Here is a 20,604-nt window from a genome sequence, read left to right as displayed (position 1 = left end):
CCATGGGCTAAATTAAATAGCCGATGGCATTGGGCTCGAATGCTGTGTATATTGTCAGTCCCTTCCACCTCGGGGTTTCTAGTCTCCGCTCGGGTTTAGCCCTCGGGGAGACTAGAAACCCCTTAGTGGATGGCCATATATACAGCATCCTCGCCCTGCCCATCAGCTATCTATTACAAGTATCCTACAAACCATTCTATACCAAAGTTCAATTTGCAATTGTTCCTCATGCCATTTGATATTGATTTTCCCAAGCTGGGGGCTGCGATGAGGGTGATGGCCAGTGTTTGGATGGCACGTGCATCCCTGGATACTATTGGTGTGATGGGGAGTATAATGACTGTCCACAAGCAGAGGATGAGGCGGACTGCGAGGGTGAGCACCTATGCTTTACTGTTTTTTTAATAGGCATGGCGTTCTGAAATGTGGTAGTTATCTGAAGTCAAATATACCAGATGAAAAGTCCTAATACCAACTTTTTTTACGGCCAACGAAGTAGTCTATTTTTTCATCCTTTTAATTTAAAAATCCAATTTTCATAAAATTTTCATAATTTTTTTTAATTGTTTTATTTTTTAATTTCTTTTGACCTTTTTTCATTTTTATTTTTATCATAACAAATTTTATTTTTTATAAGATTTTATAATTGTTTTATATTTTCATTGTTTTAGTTCTTTTATTTTTTCATTCTATTCTTTCTGTCAATTTCATTTTTCCAGGCCAAGCTGGGGGCTGTCCGGAAAGTGAACGTCAGTGTTTGGACGGTTCGTGCATCCCTGAAGACTACTGGTGTGATGGAGAGGTTACCGACTGTCTGGAAGCAGAGGATGAGTTCAATTGTGGGGGTGAGCAACCATAACTTCCTAGTTTCGAAAATATTATATTTTACGTGCTAATCCTAAATTTTATATCTGACATTTATATTGATTCGTTTAATTTTACATATTTTGATCTATTTACACAATGAGAAAATACTGTGTGTAAATAGCCTCAAACTATTATTTCCATACAATTTCACATAGGTGTGTGGCTTCAAAACAATCCTTATTGGGCAATCGATGCAACACCAACACAATGGCCCGATACGTCTGGTCCAGACAAGGTTCTCGACAGTGTGGAAGGTTCCTACTGGAGCCCGAGCGGTCCAGGCCCATGGTACATCATCTTCGACTTCTTCGGACATTATACTTTTACTTGGATTTACATCAACACATACGGAGATATAACTCACGACATTACAGCATTCAAGTTTCAAACATCGGCAAGTTATGATCCTCACAGCTGGATTGACGCTGTTGATTACAACGAATCATTCGAACAGGTGCTTGCGCGATTCGTAGTCGGAGGTTTCAATGCCACAAGTCGTTTCTGGCGACTGTTCATCACGGATACTGGACCTGGCAACTCGCCGCCTTGGTTAGTCGACGTGGGCTTTTATGGAATACCAGCAGGTAGGTTGATGTTGACTACGTCTTTCAATAAAATCCTACACAAAATACATAACAACTGTTCCAAAGAGGGAGTGATTCGAAGCAGCACACAATCGATGACATGTCAAAACACAAAGTGTTTAATGTCCGACAAAACAGATTAGTGACTAGAACTGTTCGCTTCCACGATAGAAGTATCCCACAGACTGTTAAATTCTTCGCTCTACTAGACGATAGCGCCTCCTACATGTTAACTTAGTCAATACCCTGTGCATTTCGAAACCTACTCAGTACGTACCGCGAATGCAAAAAGTGCAATTCTAGTTTTTAAACTTTTCAAACTTAAGATTGTATTGTTAAGCTACGCTTGAATTATTATAATGTGGTTGTATTCATAATGTTAACGCATGTACAGCATCATTAATGTGGAATTGAGCTGTTGTGATGTCTGTACATCAATTCAGTTAGTATGGCTGCAATTAAGCTGTTGGACAACGGACTATTTCGACAACAATAAAACCATTGTATATTTAGCATTTATATTTCTCATGCCAATATTCTTTTCCCTAGCTGGGGGATGCTTAGAGAATGAACGCCAGTGTTTCGACGGCTTGTGCATCCCTAATGACTACTGGTGTGATGGGGCGTGGCTCGACTGTCAGCAAGCAGAGGACGAGTTCAATTGTGGGGGTGAGCAACCATGAATCCTGGTTTGGGAAAAAAGTACGAGCAGCGTTCAGAAAGAAACGCCTTTTGTATCATAGTATGTTTATTTTTTAATGAAATTAGTTGAAATTTGGCACATATGTGAAGGAAGATCTCGTCAAAACTATGAGGTATCTCAATGTCTTGTGCAAATTTTTACCAAAGACTGAGTTGACTTACGAAGTGTGGTCAACTTGAAGTCAAATCAGTCGCTGTTTAAAATGTATACAACAAATTGAGACATTTTAGTCTCGAGAAGAGATCGATTTTACAGTACATTTGTGCCAATTTTCAACTCATTCCCTACAAACATGAACCTACTATTATAATGATACAAAAGGCTCCTCGTACATGACCTTTTGCAGAATAAAACATTTTTACTGACCCAATTCTAAAGCGTATTTTGGCATCTACATTGGCACGATTAATTATACAATGTAGTGACCATTTTAACACATGTAAAAACAAGGAGGAAATGCTACTGTGAATATGTAAATAGCATTTATTTCATACAATTTACAAAGGTGCTTCGTGGCTACAAAATACTCCTGATTGGGCAACACCAACCCAATGGCTCGATACGTCTGGACCAGACAAGGTTCTTGATAACGACACAGATACCTTCTGGAACCCGAGTGGTCCAGGCCCATGGTACATCATCTTCGACTTCCGCCGACCCTATACTCTTTCCTGGATCTTAATCAACACATACGGAGACATAACCCACGACATCACAGCATTCAAGTTTCAAACTTCGGCAAGTTCTGATCCTTACAGCTGGATTGACGTTGTTGATTACAACAAATCCTCCGACCAGGTGCTTGTACGATTCGTAGTAGGAGATTTCAATGCCACTAGTCGTTTCTGGCGACTGTTCATCACGGATACTGGACCTGGCAACTCACCGCCTTGGTTAGTCGAAGTAGGCTTTTATGGAATGGAAGCAGGTAGGTCGTTTTTTTTCTTCATTTTTTTAAACAGTCATTACGATGTACGGACAATTCATTACAACTGCTCCCAATGACAATGTGGATTGTTAGATGGAAATAACATATGTCAAAACACATGTATTGATGGCAAATGTACATGCACAGGAAATCATGATGGTTGATTACGCCTGAAGAGCATTCTGGCACATACTGGTTCGGCGTGCTATCTTAACCCTCACAGACCGTATATGGGGTCCGTTTGGAGGTATATTTATATGCGCCATGTCAAAATGTTTCAACGGAGGAAAAACCTTTCCATGAATTTGTCTGCTTGCTTCTCATACAAGTTCTAAATGCTGTTTTACTGGTTTTGGCCAATTTTTGTAGGAGTTATATTCTGAGTGGTCTAAAATACATAGCATACAAAAAGTTCTTTTTTAGTCGTATTCTCGCATCGTTTTTTGGGGTCCCCCGAGGATTTCATCCACATAATGAAATAAACATGGCTTTACCATATTCCTATATATAGACTGTGTTGCATCCGAAGGCATGCTACTGGGAACTGGTAACAATTTCAGTCTGTGTCAAAACCTTTCTCTTACCTTTATCAACACCTTAATTGAGTGTGTCAGTGTTTATTGCATTATATGGTGAAACCATGGTCTTATAACATCTGCTTAAAGATGTGAGTTTACAGAACAACGGCGAATAAACACAAACTAATCAAACTTGAGACTGAGAGCTTGCACTTAAAAACGTGTGTTGACGTTGCTGCAGGAACCACAACAGAGACTGCTGACGTCACAACAGTCAAAGGGGTTCTGACAACCAAGGAAGAGCATGATGTCATCACACGCATTGGCGGCCTGACCACCGAAGAACAGCCTGATCCAGAGACGCCTCCTGGTGTTCTGACCACCGAAGAACAGCCTGACCAAGCCACGCCTCATGGCGTTCTGACCACCGAAGAACAGCCTGACCAAGCCACGCCTCCTGGTGTTCTGACCATCGAAGGGCAGCCTGACCTTGGGACGCCTCCTGGTGTTCTGACCACCGAAGGGCAGCCTGACCTAACCACGCCTCCTAGTGGTACAACAGGCATTACAGCACCGACAACTGATGATGGTAAGAGCACAGGCATCCTTTGTTCATTTGCGCATAGCGCATTCGCATTTTCACTAAAAAATGATAAACCTATTTTATAGAGATTCCTACCCTCTTCCAGTAAAATATTATTTGTACGTTCATGTCAGAATACGCTTATTATATTTAGAGTATTCCCTCTAGACTCTTCAAAGCTATCTTAAAATATCGTCATATGCTTCGCTTGACTTTGATAGCTTGGTCAAAACACGTGGTTGTCACATTATACCTACTGGCCGAATATTCTGATTTCTTGGTCAAAAGGATCTCATTTTTAGCAAAGCAGAAGGTGGAGAGCAAAGGTATTTTGACTAACAATAGAACTCAAATGCAAATTTCATTTTGAGCTATCTTTGTTTTCTTAAAAAGGAACTGAGACTGACGGAGACGAAGGTGAGATGCTATTTTCTATATCTCCTGACCTTTTGATTCAATCCTTTAGTCTTCATTTTTCTTTCCACAACATGTTACCGTATATAGTATATTTGATTTGATTTGATTTATTTGCACATATTAAAATCAGATTTTAGTACAGAATTGAAAGGAATAGAACAAAAAATACACGTGCTGGGGGAAGAAAAAAGCCATGATGGCTTACACAAGGTCTTCCCCCATCTAGATTAAGAAAAAATAACAAATCTAACAATTCATAACATAATCATAGTAGAAGTGATAACAATGATAATATGACAACATATCAGAAAATGATAATAGTAACAAAATGCTGACAAAATAGTAATTGGTTGCATATAGAAAGTGTATATCAAATCATAGTATAACTCGATACTGATATAATAGAGATTAACACAGAGTACATTGCAGTTAACAAAAACACAGGCAAAAATAACATAAATCTAACAATGTATAACAAAATTATATCTATAAGCAGATAATTTTAGATGATCAAATTTTCACAAATTCGTATAGTTCAAATGGTGAATACATTGAGCAAGATGAGTGTGTCTTTAATCATTTATATATGACATCTCAAATTATATGTTTCTGAGCATCAAGAATAATGACAGATTATTATTGTAGTTTGCTGCAAGTAATCTCAGGCTATTACAATAGTCAACATCAACAAAACAACAACAATTGGCATTAAAGGCGTATTAAGGCATATATGCCTCATCGTGTTTACAATTATAGTTTAGCTTGTAAAAATTCACAGTATACGTTTGATTGTTTTTGACAGACTCGGGGGCACCTGCTGCTACCCCTGGCGGCGGCTTGCTGGCCTCAATCATTATGGCTCACGTTATCTTGGCTTATTACGACATGTTCGCTTAGGTCTGTCATCGCCAAAGTACCAACACGACCGACTGTTGTTGTTTTGAATTGCAGCTCAGTTGCAGAATAGTATCGTAATGTTGTAAGCTACATGCACAAGAAGATAATGTTTATTGCATTAATTTAGCTTTAAAATACATCCAACACTCTTGATTCAAACTTTGCGGGTAAAAGTGTGTGGGTTTAAAAAGAAAATTGTTTTCCTAATGGATAGGTGAGTGAAGTAACTATCTGATTGAAAATTCTTCTCATAGCAGGTGTTGATGTTGTAATTTTTCTTGTTGAATGAGTCAAAGCTAATCAACGAATGGTGGAAAGAAAATTGAATGATAAACAGTATACTCATATCCTTAACCCCCCCCCCCCCTCACTGAACTCGCGGCACGTTGGCGGGGTCGCTGCGTCCTAAAGTAAACTGAAATTGTGTTACCCTTGACTTTATGATGGAAATATTATTCAAAACTTACAAGTATGGCCGAAAATACCTCAACACACAGAAAGCTTAAAACGATTCGTGTTTTTTTTTGCCGATTCAATTGGTTAAGTGCTTTGTCAATTCAATCGGCCGCAGCGACGCCGCCAGCGTGCCGCGGGTTCAGTGGGAGGGGGGTGGCTTAGATGTAACAATCGCGCAACGGAGTTAGTTACAAATCTCTGCCCTGTCCTTAGAGTTGACCAGATTGACTGGCTCTTTTTTTTCAAATGACGTTTCCCGATGAGATTGTGTTGCATGGTATTATATCTATCTTAAAAATTCCGCTTTTTGCCAGGATTATGAAGTTCTCATAATTTACCATAATTAAGTGACCGTTAATCATTTCACTTTTTGTCCATTTTAAACCTTTTCTGTTTTCATATGCCGTAAGCGAACGAAGTAACACTGAACTGGATTGAGATTCATGGCGACAAGCTATGATGATATGCCGTAAGCAGTTAAGCTTATGGAAGAATAATTATAATAGGCTGACGTCTTTATTAACATTCGTGGAACATTTTTTTTTTCTTTGTGACCGAACTCTTCTCCTATATGGAAGATGACGGTGGCGTTTGCTCTGCTCAAAAATACCAGGACTAGGTTAACGGTATAAAATTACGAAAATAAACGAACCTATCTGTTGTACTAAATGCTGTTCTAAATTACTATGCAGAGTATGCATTAGTCTGTTTTAAAACCAGAAAATATCTTTAAACACTGATGTGAGGAAAATGATTTTAAAAGGTCCCAAACATGTTAATCAACTAATGTGTATGATCTGCTAGTGCAGTAGCTGTGTAGAATTGTTGGAGGAGACAATAGGGACCACCTGTTAACATTTAGTGATATTTTGTGTTTTTCCTGCTATACAGAAATGTCAACTTATGGCAGTGCACATGCATGTTTTTGATTGTGTGCATTTATTTATCTCTTATTGTATGCAATATCAGTTCGTAACAATTTAAATGTATTGGCGACTCAGACGGAATGGACTACAGTCAGGTTGTTATAATTTGTGCATATTATCACTGATTCACAGTCCAACAAAATGAAGCATTGTGTCTTGGATTTGATAAAATCATTCAAGTTTCAACCTAATGTCCAAAGGTAGAGTAAGGTTATAAAAGAATCATTTTTCTCAAAGGTTGCAATTGTTGGTCGAGACGCTCTAAGTCAATTCAGTGTCTACTGTCAGCGAGGCATTGAATTGATCTAAAGCACAACAAAGATTTTAAAACATGATATTATAGAGCTCCACAGTACACCCCGCGAGTGAATGGCACGACCCGGGGTCAAAGTTCAGATGTCAATTGTTGTTCTTCATGTAATACACATGAGTTCCGTTGAATCCTCGTCTCTGGTCTTCTTCTGTCCGGCTGTAAGTTGTAACTTACACTATTACGCATTGAATTATGGCTGAAACGTCAGCAATATCTTATCACTAATGTCCAGACATCGGTGTTAAAACTATGGGCAGATTAAAATGCCCATTCACTATATAAACAATTATGTTTATTTAATTCTTAAAACATCATTTTTTGTTGCCTTGAGGATGGTGAAAGTAAATCTCGTGCAGATCTAACAATCAAAAATCTTACAAAATTCATTAAAGAGACTGTATTTTTATACAATGGTAGCTAAATTTACTCAAGTCACATTATCCTATTTTTGAGCTTTAAGTTTTATGCCCCGTCCAACCAACCGAGCAACCAATAAAACAACACATCAACTGATTAACACACCAGCACATTTTGGTTCGATAAAGCGACATAGTAACTGAAGATATATATATGTAGTTGCATCGTATGTCGTAATGGTTATATTTAGTTTGGCCCAGAACCAAGAGTTCCTTTGAACGATCCCCTGGCAGGCCCCGATGTTGTGCTTTTTGGAAACAAACTTATCACGGCTTTCCTCACTTCATGTAACTTCCTAAAGTGCCTGCCAAAAAATACCGAGTATTTCTATCATGTTCAGTCATTTTGCTTGTTGAAAATGGGTTCGGCTAGGGATGTTAAATTGAGGCCCCGTAGTTTGAGGACAACCACACTTCGAGCATGTTAAAGAACCTGCCAATCATGTAAACACATGTTTAGTCTAGATTTGTTATAATCATGCAAGAAAAGCGCCTTTTGGCCTATTTAAAAAAAAAGCTTGACCATTTCTAAGTAAGCAAAGCTGGCCTGACAGGAATATGTGATGTGTTGCAAGTAGAAAGATGACATTTGACAGGGTGGGAAATGCTTATGTTGTGTTTTATGGTGCTTTAGGGAAAATTAAAGCTTTAGCCGACCCTTCCATTTCAAGGGGTGCTGAAGCGTTATATTAAATCCGTACAAATGTCAAGAAAAAATGCACGGAGCACTATGCAAAAACGAAGCAAAGTCATAAAAAATAGCCGTTTTTATGAAGCACCTGTCGCCATTTTTAATCAAGCGCACGAAAATTTATCGGCGCGGCCGATGCACCGAAACGCTGACTTCTTAATTAATAAGACTAGTACAGCGTTTCTTTCCATGGACATATGACTAGAAGCAGTCACGTAATGATAAGTTTTATTTCTAAGTAAACAAAGCTGGTCTGACTGGAATATGTGATGTGTTGCAAGTAGAAAGACTCCATTTTGCAGGGTCCGAAGTGCGTATGTTGTGTTTCATGATGCTTTAGGGCCAATTAAAGCTTTAGCCGATCCTTCCATTTCAAGGGGTGCTGAGGAATCATATAAAATCCGTACAAATGTCAAGAAAAAATGCACGAAGCACTATGAAAAAACGAACCAATCTCATTAAAAACAGCCGTTTTTTATTTTGTATTATTATGTACCTGTCGCAATTTTTAATCAAGCGCACCAAAATTTATCGGCGCGGCCTTTACACCGAAACGCTAACTTCTTGATTAATAAGACTAGTACAGCATTTTTTCCATTAAGATATGACTAGAACCAGTCGAGTAATTATAGGTTTTATTCGAGGTTAAACTTCGTATTACGCTGTAATTCTTAGATGATGGTAGTAAATCACTCTCTCTTTTGTTGCGAAAATAGTAAAGTGTTTCATACAGAAGAAATTTGATCCATTTAAAAGCATATCCACTCATCAGTGGTATACCGATAAAGGTCGGGGCGCTTGATTGGAAAATAGCGATGGATACTGGCACTGTGTAAACACTGAAATATTTATCAGCACCATCATGCCTCAGGGAACATTCAAACTGGCCTATCCAAGACAGGCCACGTCAATGTCTGCAACACCTTATGCTTCGGTCACATTTGCACCTGTCCAGTGCCCGTAGGGGGCATAGCCCCGGTCGGTGTGAAGCCAAATTTATGAGCTTGCCAAATACGTGAGAGGTCAGCTTCTTCACCTGAGAACGACTGTATTTTTTGGGGGGAGGGGGCAGTATACATAAGAGGAGTACTCTAAGTGCAAAACATTCGTGGGCCGTGGTAATTTTCCAAGCATAAGTCTAACCCTAAGCATAACTCTATATCTAGCCCCAAACCCCTTCCCTAATCCTAATCAACTAATCTAAACCCTTATCCTAGCTGTAAATCTTGCGCTGCCCCTATCGATCGCAGCTCTAACTCCACACAGGTGCTCCTCTCACGTATACTGGAATCTCCCCCAAAATTATCGTGCTCAGGTGCAGTAGCTGACCTCTCATGTATTTGGCAGGTCAATGATTTGGCTCTACATATGTCCCCGAAGTTACACATTCATCACAGTAGACTGGCGAATACGGGTGAGGGGTGTTTTCTGCGTTCTCACGATTAGTTAACGGCGTCTTACTGTTGCCTGGTCCCTCCGAGTTAAAGAAACATCTAGGGCCCAGCACCACGGTAGCTACAGGGTGTCCCGCGAGGCCATTCAGAATTACGCGAGAAAGTGGAAAAAAATATATACTAGTATATGTAGTCTGTAAACTACCCGGTGGGGCCTCTTTTTCAAATTTTAACCGAAGCATCACTTAAAGTTAGCCCCAGATTGGTTTTCAGCTAATCTACTTGCATTTATTATCCATTCTGACTTGTCTGCTGAATGTGTTTTTTGGGGGTAGAAAATTGTCGGGGTTTTCACCCATCCGCCAGGGCAACGGAGAAAAGTTGTCTAACCGGCTACCGTCTTACCTTACACTTACATATCACAACGCAGAAGAAAATAGTTCTCACCATATTTTGCCAAAAATTAGAAGAAAAAAACATTAAAGCGTGAAAGGAAAACTACTCACCTCACATATTATTTTGGTACACACTTTCTTATCTTTATTTTCTATTTGGGATCATTACTTTCTAACTGGATGTTGACACATGACCGGCGTGTGTGATGGGGCAACGAAGCATATATAACAGACAGTATCAAAGTAGGTCAGACTACTTTCAGACACCCCTTTGAAAGGTAAGCACAGTTTTTCGTTTCGTAGCACGATTCTGTTATGTTGGTATTTTTTGATTTCTGTAAATAACTTAATTCGAGTCCTATAAGAATGTTTTGGTGCGCTATAGATATGCTCGAAGAAGGACATGTTTGTTAAATTTGCTAGCAGTTATCTTAACTTAGTTTGAAATATTTCATATCATCTTTCTACATGCTATATCTGAGTTCTGACAGCGTTCTAAATATCATTAACGGTAGCTTATTTCTACGACTTTCTAAATTTAAAAGCTTTAGGAATATGAAGGAATAAGGCATTATGTTAAACGTCCAAAACGAAGGAATTTGTATCGAATGAAACGTCGGTGTATAGTGTCTAATTTCAGACGTTTTCTCGTTTACTTGCGAAAAATGCGATATTATCAAAGTATCGTGAAAATATAAAATAAACTTAGTGTCTATTCTCTTATTTGCTTGCGAAGAATATGATCATATCAGAACGTTGTTTTAAAAAAAGCTGCCATTTAAGCTTGAAGCACAGTGCGTGACTGTAAAATGCAGCGCTTGACCAAGTTGTCTGTTCGTTGTTCTATTTCTGAAAGGCAGCCAGACTGGTCGCCCTGTCTTTCATGAGCTTTTCCCGGTCATGTTTTCTCCAAATATATTTTAGATGTAGGCGTTTACCTATCAATTTGTTAATTTTAGAAGCTGGTAGACTGCTAATACATTTTGCAATCGAACTCTATTGCATTTGTAGTGAGTGGTATACGGCACAATAAAACATTTTGCGAACGTTCCACGACAACCGGTTGGACAGGATGTGTCGTGTATGTAGGTCGTGTTGGCATGTACAGGTTGTCTAGACCTTTCTCTATTCACAAAATATCGCAAATTAATATTTGTATCGAATCAAGTTGACGGCGCTCAGAAAAGTTGAAAAATTCTAACAAAACCCAACAAATATTTGTGTCTGTTTATTTTGAATCTCAGGATGAATGTAAAAGAAGTCAAACCCAAATAAGATAGAATTAAGTGTTAGTATTTATACTAAAATTGTCTCATGCCATATTGTTACCAATTTTCTGTCCGTCCTTCCACGTTACATGTACTTGCAATTAGCCTAGGGGAAAGAACTTGCAATAAACTTTTTATTATAAAAGACGATACAAAGCACAGACATCTAGATACTTTTAAGACAAGCAGTTGCCAATGATAAGTACAGGGATTAGAATCGGAAAACAAATACAGTATGTTGAATACTAAAATTAACCCTATGTACACTGTGTTTTATTTAGGGGGGTTGGGGGATGGGGTGTTCTCATCCCCCCCTTATAGCTTCCAAACATTCACGCAAACGGCATAGTACCAAATTTGCAAGGAGTGATTTATAAGTAAATTCTAATCTTTCTTTTTACCTTGGTATCGTTATGACGTAACATGACGTAATTATGACGTCATCTAAGGATTTTATTGGCTAAACCCGTCTAAATAGGGAATTCTCGCTAAATATATTGATTAAAAGAGGATGTCTTATTGATGAAATAAAACATCTATTCCAAATTTCTTTGAGTTTTGATTTTTAAACATCCCCATGTGTTAAGTTTGCTGTTTGCTACGAGAAGGTTATAACAAAGATTGATTATTACTTTCTAATTCCTAAACAGTGCATTCATTGTATGTAGTTCTTTATTCATTATTCTGTATACATTTACGTGTGGCTACCCTCAAAATTTTACGATTTTTATCGGCACATATATATATCCTCTTCACTATTGTTTGAATTTATCATTTTACCTAAAAGTACTTACAATAAGGAGAAAATCACTAACAATTACAAGTATTCAACACATAACAGCCATAGTAAGACTCCGTATAAGGTCACAAAGAACTCTACATTACACATGGCAGAAATACCCGTATTACCTTGCAGCAAAGAATTAAGCAACATTGAAATTTAGATACTATTGAGGACGAGTGTCATTTTCGTTGACTGTACATGATACAACAATAGGAAAACATTCAAGTTAATTGAATACAATGTGATTCTTAAGATGTAGCGAAAAGTCACGTTTAAATATCACTGTCATTATACTTTTGCCTTTTCACCATGACCTTTATTTAAGATCATCATCATCATTATCCTTCCTCCACTTACCAGGTGTAACAAGTGAAGTTTTCTCTCCAGAACTTCTTGTCGTTCATTGCAGAGAGGAGTTCTTGTCCTTCCATATTAATTTTATGTTTCTATGAGTTTCTTTACTGTTGTGATTGGTCGACGAATCCTTATCTGTATTTAGGTTGTAAGAGCATAAACGTACAGTAAAGGTCTTTCACTCAGTGATTATTTTTGCCATCTAGATAATCAACAAACCATGGCATCCGTCGAAGGCGTTACCATCCGATTCGCTGAGTATGAAGACGAGGAGAAGATTCTAAAGATCAAGGTTCACGAAGACGACATGAAGAATAAGGAGTTTGACGATCTGGAAGACGCTCTCGATGATGCCTTCGAAGAAGAAGAGGAACTCGAAGATGAAGAAGAAGAAGTGGCGGATGACGAGACAACCACCTTCATGTTTGTGGCGGAAGCAGAAGATGAACTGGTAATAGCAAAGTTCTTTGTCGTTGAAGAGATTCATCAGTAACGTGTAATAACAGTTACAAAATGTTCAAAAATCAGTGACTTAGAAAGGTAACGAGATACGTACCTACAAATTTTCGGTGTCTACTGTACATCTTGATCATGGAGTGACATAGTCTCGCGAGAACACGAAACTAGGACGAGACTTGTTAAGATCGTCCTGCCTCCCCCGCCTCATTGCGGAGCAGGGGTCAATAGGACTTGGGCAGCTCCAAACCTTCCGTACCGATCTTCACAAGTCTCGTCCTAGTTTCGTGTTCTCGTGAGATTAGGTCACTCCGTGATCAAGATGTACAGTAGACATCGAAAATTTGGAGGTGCGTATCTCGTTGCCTTTTCTAAGTCACTGATTGATGAATATCCTTGTAAAAGTTCTTTGTGTCTTAAAGGCATCCGGAGCATTTTATGAGGCTAGAAACTTGAATTAAAAAAAACAACTTCGATTTCTAGTCAATTCTAGACAGAGTAAGTTCCGTTGACACTATACCATTGCATATCGACATTAAAGGAGCAAAGATGCGATGTCGTTGCGTTTTAATTTCGCATTTCTAAGTTTTGACGGAGGTGGGCGGGGCTATAGTATCGGTTTATTTACACTAGGCGCGTGAAACTAAAAGATCACATCACAATGTAGCTAATTTTTTGTGCCACTTTTGAGCACTTTTGATTAGAAATCCGCACGCAAATGTGGTAAACAGTGGCATTAAATGTTGATTTCATAAAGATTACAGCAACTAGATTATTTCCCACGGTGGTCAAATTCATGCTCAGAAACTCCCATGTCCAGCCGAATTCGAACGCTGTTCCACGAGGTTCGAAATGACGTAATCGAATCCGAACGCACGTTCGATTCGGGGTCACCTGCGGTCATCGCATGTTTTTACTGTAAACCAGCGAGGCCGGGCCCCTTTCCCCGCATCAGGAGAAAAAACTACTTCTTTCACAAATTTCATCTGTTTTCTGGAGAGTATATCTATGCTGGCACTTTGTTGTGGACATCTGACATGTAACGAAGCTGCTGGCGTCATTTTTGCCGACCTTGGATATTAGAAGGATTGTTTACGCCCGTGTCAATTACCCCCTCTCCTTATCCGTGCGGCATGACATGCGTTCAAACATCGTAAAGGTACGGCACCAAGAAACATCCACCTTACCTCATTAACGATTCAAAATGACCGTAACGGTTTTCCAGAGGTTTGTGTTTTTGGGATTTTTGAAAAATGCCCTTGGTTTTGAATTATGGGCAATTGAGTGCGAAAAATGTCAAAACACGTCATTTTTTCACGGATTTGTCGATATTAACTATACTTAGAATCAGAAATTAAAAAATCCCAAAAACACAAAGTTTTGTTTTGTTCCTGGTCGACGAAAAATATGAAAATAAGAGATATTCATTTACATTTGAAGCCTGGCCTTTGCGATGTGTGCCTGAAAAAACGGGCTCCCTAAAACCAGAGAATTATCGTGTTCGGGAGCAAAATATAAAGAAATCAGCCATTCAGTGCAAAATTACAACATTCAAAGTTTGTAAAATCACCAATTTCGTTTTATTTTGATAATATTTTCCCGTCCCCGCTATTCTGTTTATTTACAAATGTTTTGCCGTTAGCCAAAATGTTGCCTCGTGTAACCCGATACCTTGTCGAACGCGCGTAGCAACGGGAAAGAATACCCTAGTGACAGACCACCGTGTCCAGCTTTCAAGCCTCATAAAATGCTCTGGGTGCATTTACCTGCTAGTTTATAGTTGTATATGCTTATCAAAATACGTGACACTTTGTATAAACATAGCTGCTTATGTCCGCAAGCTATCCGATTAGTAATAGACGATCTATTTATTGCCTGGAGAAGAGAAAAATTAAGAAAATGATTACGAACATCGATTTTTTTTTTTACTTTTGGATGTCAATCGATATTTTCTCTCTCCCCTATAAAAGTGAGACAGATTATATAACGATTAAAGCAAATTATACGAGAGCAACTGTTGCTAGCTTGTACGTAATTTTAAGAACTCATTCTTGTATTAATCCGAGTGGGTATCCTAATAGAGTCTGTCGCCCCAAAAATTAACGACTGCATGAACGTGTGTTCATATCGGTGGGAAATTCCCCTTTAGTCAGCCCAACTGATCTCAAGCGTCAGACTGATTGTTTTTTTTTACTGAAGAATGTAGCCGGTAAAGTTCGGCAGCCGCGCGCAAGGTCGGACGTCCACGGCCCTGCATTTCGAGTGATGCGGTCGAGCGCTTACAGCTGGAAAATGCATTTTTTGAGGGCGTAGCTAAGTGCAGTTTGTAATTGCTATAAAAAGAGATTGTATGTAGTGAAACTGTTGGCAATTAATTTCTTTACATGATGTAGGGTAAATATTCTCAATATGGAAAGATTGACACTTGCACATTTCCTAAAGCTTCATTACGAACGCGCCCATATGAAACATGTATAATGGGGCGGAAAAAAAAACTGAGACCATTATACCCAAAGAAACTTTATGTTACATCTAAAATGGCCAATGTGGCACGCTTCGCTCACTAGATGGTTTATTCCGTGGTTATATGCCACTAACAAGGTATTCGTTTCCCGTAAATACACCGGGAAAAACAATTCATTAACGTTTTTTACCATACAGCCAATTGTTTTATTGCAAGAACCAAATTTCTTTTCACCCTTCCAACAAGTATGCGTTATTGGCTGATGATAATGACGTCATAGCTGTATATATCTTATTTATCCACACAGCCCTCTTATCGAAAGTTCATTTGCAACTTTATACCCGAAGGCTAATTGCAAGTACATGTATATAATAGAAGCACATTAGACATACATGTGACCATGGACAGTAATTGACATCGTTGTAACAATAGATTACTCGAAATACTAGCAATTATGGCTAGTATCTAAACATGTTGATTTTTTTTTCGGGGGGGGGTCACAACATGAGGGGGGGGACCATATGCATGCGAACTTTGATAACATCAACAATGCAACAAATGACCAAATCAACAGTATATTAATATCTATATAAAGCAGGTCATAACATAGTGAAGCATAATCCGGATATTGATATACAATGAAAGAATATAATTATCATGTTGAAAGAGAGACTTAGCGTGGTCTTGAAGCAACATAAGAGCTACACCCACAAGAAATAGTCTAGGTACATTGGAAATGAAGAATGTTGTGTGTGTTGAATGTATTGTAGGTGGAAAACCTACATTTTGTATATGGTATATATGATAACAATGTTTTGTATTCTGTCTTTTTTTCTTTAGATCGGATTTGCAATGCTGAGTCTAACGGACGAGAATGCGGAAGCCGGATTGATCAGTGACATAAGAGTGGCGGAAACCTGGCGGGATAAGAACGTATATCAGATGATGTATCAGCATATTTTCGACTTCGCAAAACGCGAGACGGAGATCAAAAACATCCGAACCACCGTCCAAAAGTTTCCCGAGGGAACGACTTCGGAAGAGATTTGTAAAAGGGTGAGTTTCATTTGTTGTTTGTTTATTTATTTATATATTTTTGATATTTCAGATCAATCTGACTAACCCAATTACATATTTAAGGTAACAATGACCCCTGCACGTATATTCAAGTCCGAATATATAAACTTAAGACAATTCAGACAACGGGATAGAATTCGGAGGTTTATTTCCGGAAGTTTAGAGTGACATCAATCGCTCTTTTTTTTTACATTTCAATACCTCTTATGCATGATTGTGTGATTTGCCATGTAAAACCGTTTTTTCTAGTTATTGTAAATAAGTACTGGTTAGTTCTGCTAGTTCATTTTAATGACGCCGAAGAAGAGTGATGGATGTCACTCTATACGTCCGGAAATAAATCTCCAAATTCTTATCCAGTTAGAGTCTGAATATATTGTTTACCTGGATGTCTAACCTTCACAAACGTATCAAGTCCAAAAAAATGACGTATTTACGTAAAATGCTTTTTTTTTATCCATTTCGGTTCGATAAACAGCCTTGGGGGTCAAAGTTTAAAACAACTCATCCTCTGAACCAAAAATTCCCCAACCGATAAGGACTTTCCGGAAGTGTGACGTCAGCAACGTGCCAAAGGTCATCTGTTTAAATTCTTGGGTTGGAGTTAAGTTAGAAATCGTGTTTTCATTATGTCATCGTCAAAACAGATAAACTTCCAGGCAAAACATCTCGTATGATGTTTTTTTTTTTGCATATTTTATTTTCCGAATTAAGGTATAACAAACAATTTTGTTAAGTAAGGAAAAGACGCGTAAGAGAAGACCTCGAGTCTCTATCCATTGAAATAGCCAAGGGAAAAATACCTACTCTTCACGATGGATGTGGGTCCCCACAAAACGCGTGACCCCCGCTTTGCTTCCTTTTTCGACTGTATTTCCTAACCAAACCTGGTTACTTATTTTCAGCTGAGTGAAGTGAGGAACTAAGGTATAACGTGGCGTCGTGTGGCGTAACGGCTAGAACATTCGGCCGTCAAACAAGGGAACCCTAGTTCGATCCAGGCTTGCCCCCAGACATGTCTGTAAATACGCCCGGACGTTTTGCGATTGGGAAAGGCACTTATCACAAATTTCCTCACTTCACTCAAGTGTAAATGAATACCCAGTGTCACTAGCTTCGGTTAGGAGCGGCCCTCAGATATGACGTTAAATGGAAGTCCCGTGTTTGGGGAGAGCCACACCCTACGCACGTTAAATAGCCCACCATGTGCACATCTTTCGAAAAAGAGTAGGGGCATGCCCCGGTGTGCGATGGTCCAAACCTTACAGTCTGGTCTGGGTTGACATCTTGAAAATGATAGTCATCTGTTATGTCAATCATTCCACAAATGTTGTAAATCTAAATAAATAATTTTCCTAAGGGCGCAACAATGGGGGCTGCTAGGGATTCGAACCCTGTTCCTTTAGATTCTAAGTCAACCACCCTAACAATACGACCACCTTGTCATCTATGTTGCAGGTTTACATCGGCTTCGAGGGTGATGTCAAGGTGCTGCGAGACACTCTCCTGTCGGTGCCCGGAATGGAAGATCTCCCCCTCCCCTCAGTCGTCCCCTATCAGCAGCGTCACATGCGGAAGATTCTCCACTCCCATGACAAAGTCGGTAAAAACATCCTCACCAACGGTTACTTCTTTGCAGACGGTGATTCTTATGCACTATGCAAAGAAAACCTAGCTGATCTTGCAGAGGAAGAGCTCAATATGTTTGTAGATAAGAACAACCCAATCAAAAGCCTGAGTTTTAGCTCTGATTTTGATTCGGATAGGGCAGCTATCTGTAGCATTGACGTAAACTGTAAAGATGTTGAGCTGATAAAATGTCATGTTATCAAACACATGCAGCGAGCGTGCAATGAGGTAGACGGGCAGATTGTGTTCATGGTTTCAGCCACTGAGTTTGAGGATGAAATCAGGGCATTTTGCAATGGTATTGAAGGGCTAGAAGAGGTGGAAAAATACAGGGAATGTGACGTCTGGTCGAAGGTTGTCCTCAGTTGTGACGAAGACACAGGGTGAGGTAATGACCCCTTAGTGTTTTCATCGCTAGACATTTAAGTACTGATCACAATTTTTCTACATTTCTTTACACATATTTCGATTGACGTCAAAAGAAGTTAACGTTTGGTGTAATTCTATCAGGGAGTCTGTTGTCTGTATTACCATACGCTTTTGCGTCTTGAATTTAACTTCAACCCTAAATATACCTTTTAAGCTCTTGTAATGAGTCGTCGTGTATGAAAGGTGTGCCAATCAGTAGCAAGGGATTTAGTAAAGAAACAAGTGGGACTGTTGTATATCTTTAGGACAAGCATGTACATGTTAATATCTAGTATTAGGAAGGTAGTTCTTTTGTACCAGTAAAGTGGCTGCTTTTATAAATGGTCGAAGTAGAGGTATTGATTTCATTGTAAGGTACGACTGTATGTCATGATCTAGCTTATGAGTCCACCTGAGATGTACAGGTTTTCTTGCTGCTATTTTTAAGTGCATAGTAATTGGTTAATCCATGTATTTCTATAGCATGTGTCTCCAGGTAACGAATAAAGGGTTTCCATTCAAAAAGTTCATCATTTTCAACCTCTCTGTCTTCAACCAGTATTTGAGACACAAGGTAAAGTTGTTACGTACGCCATTCAGAAGCGCCCTCTAGCGCAATGGTAAGGATTAACAATGAATGGTCGTGTTTCCTTGTCCTTGGTGCTGACTGGGTGTCCCTATCCCTTAGTAACTAGTTCAAAAACTGACTGCAAAAGCTGGATGGTGGCTGGGAGAGCTATCTCAACGATTTTAAGGAATGAAGAGCGGCAACACCGACATATTACATATTACCACACCAACACGATATTTTCAGCGACACTCTTTGGTCTCTATAACGTACATTTTGAGTTCATCAAATAAGTAAAGTGACAGAAACGTCCGACTGAAAGTTCCCTTCATCCGTCGATACAAAAAGACAAAACTTCATAACTAAAGTGGAGAAAATCTTGATGACACTTGGAGGTGCAGGGGTCACAGTGTAAGGGTCACAGTGTAGGGGTCACAGTATAAGGGTCACAGGGCATTTGGAGATCCAAAGAGTCACCACCTTCAAACTACTCGGGGTTCACATCTCTGCCGAACTGACCTGGGACGATCACGTTGAGTACATGATGAACAGGGCTCGACCAAAAATGTATTATCTTAGTGTCGCTAAGAAGGCGGGGCTCTCTGTAGAGGTCCTAACGCAGATTTACCTCACGTTAATCAGACCGACCCTTGAGTATGCTAGTCCGGTGTGGGGCGGACTACCCAAACACCTATCTGACTCACTACAGTCAATCCAAAATCGCTGTCTCAGAATCATTGGGCTACCTGCTGACTCACTTCCTTCCCTAGCAAGTAGACGCGAGAGTGCTACCCGGAGAACACTTGAAAACATCCTGCAGGACAGCACTTCACCTCTCTGGGCATTCATGACTACCCCCTCAGACAACCACTACAACCTCCGCAGGGGAAGACGCCACCAATCAACGCTCAGCAGAAGCAAAAGACATTAAATGTCCTTCATTCCACGAGCCATAAGACTTTACTACAGTAACGACTCCAAGTAGACCACGCACCGAATATCTAGCACCTCAACTTAAACTAAAATTGTAACAGAACTTTCTACTGATTTCACAGATTGTTACCGAAAATATATAGAAACTTCCCTTGTTGTGAACTGACTGGGCACTTGTTGCTAGCACTTTTTTTTCCTATATGATACGTTTTAATAATTATTAACGTTACATCTTCGAAGTAAGTAAAACTACGCCTAGAGCGATTTCAAATTTGTTGCGTACTATAGAGTAATGTTAGTGCTGTGATGTTTACAGTTAATTGTTTTAAGTGTTGCAGTAATATTATGTAACTGAGCGTGCAATTCAGCCATTAGGCTGCCATATGCTTTGTGCAATAAACCAATACCGACAATACCGACACAGTGTAGTGGTCATAGCGGAAATGGAAGTCGAATTGAAAGGATCAAGTTACAAAGGTGCAAGTTTGCAAAGGTCCTCTGACCTTGATTTAACTTTGTGGTTAATATATTTTTCTTTCCTTTTCCTGACGACATCTTACCATGTTGAAAATGGC

At 39.2% G+C, this 20,604-nt stretch overlaps 1 protein-coding gene across 1 annotated transcript; it reads left to right on the top strand.

Moving 5' to 3' along the window:
* The first annotated feature begins 10,260 nt into the window (after positions 1 to 10,260).
* On the top strand, positions 10,261 to 19,056 carry LOC136421259 (uncharacterized). Its single transcript, XM_066408492.1, has 4 exons — positions 10,261 to 10,366; positions 12,701 to 12,945; positions 16,255 to 16,470; positions 17,950 to 19,056. Exons 2-4 carry the CDS (start codon positions 12,715 to 12,717, stop codon positions 18,505 to 18,507), a joined length of 1,005 nt encoding a protein of 334 aa, XP_066264589.1. The 5' UTR covers positions 10,261 to 10,366; positions 12,701 to 12,714; the 3' UTR covers positions 18,508 to 19,056.
* The last annotated feature ends 1,548 nt before the right edge of the window (positions 19,057 to 20,604 follow it).

This window comes from Branchiostoma lanceolatum, chromosome 15, assembly GCF_035083965.1.
Source record: "Branchiostoma lanceolatum isolate klBraLanc5 chromosome 15, klBraLanc5.hap2, whole genome shotgun sequence".
Taxonomy (NCBI): Eukaryota; Metazoa; Chordata; class Leptocardii; order Amphioxiformes; family Branchiostomatidae; genus Branchiostoma; species Branchiostoma lanceolatum.
Note: the sequence above shows the minus strand (reverse complement) of the source record. Positions and strands in the feature narration are given on the sequence as shown.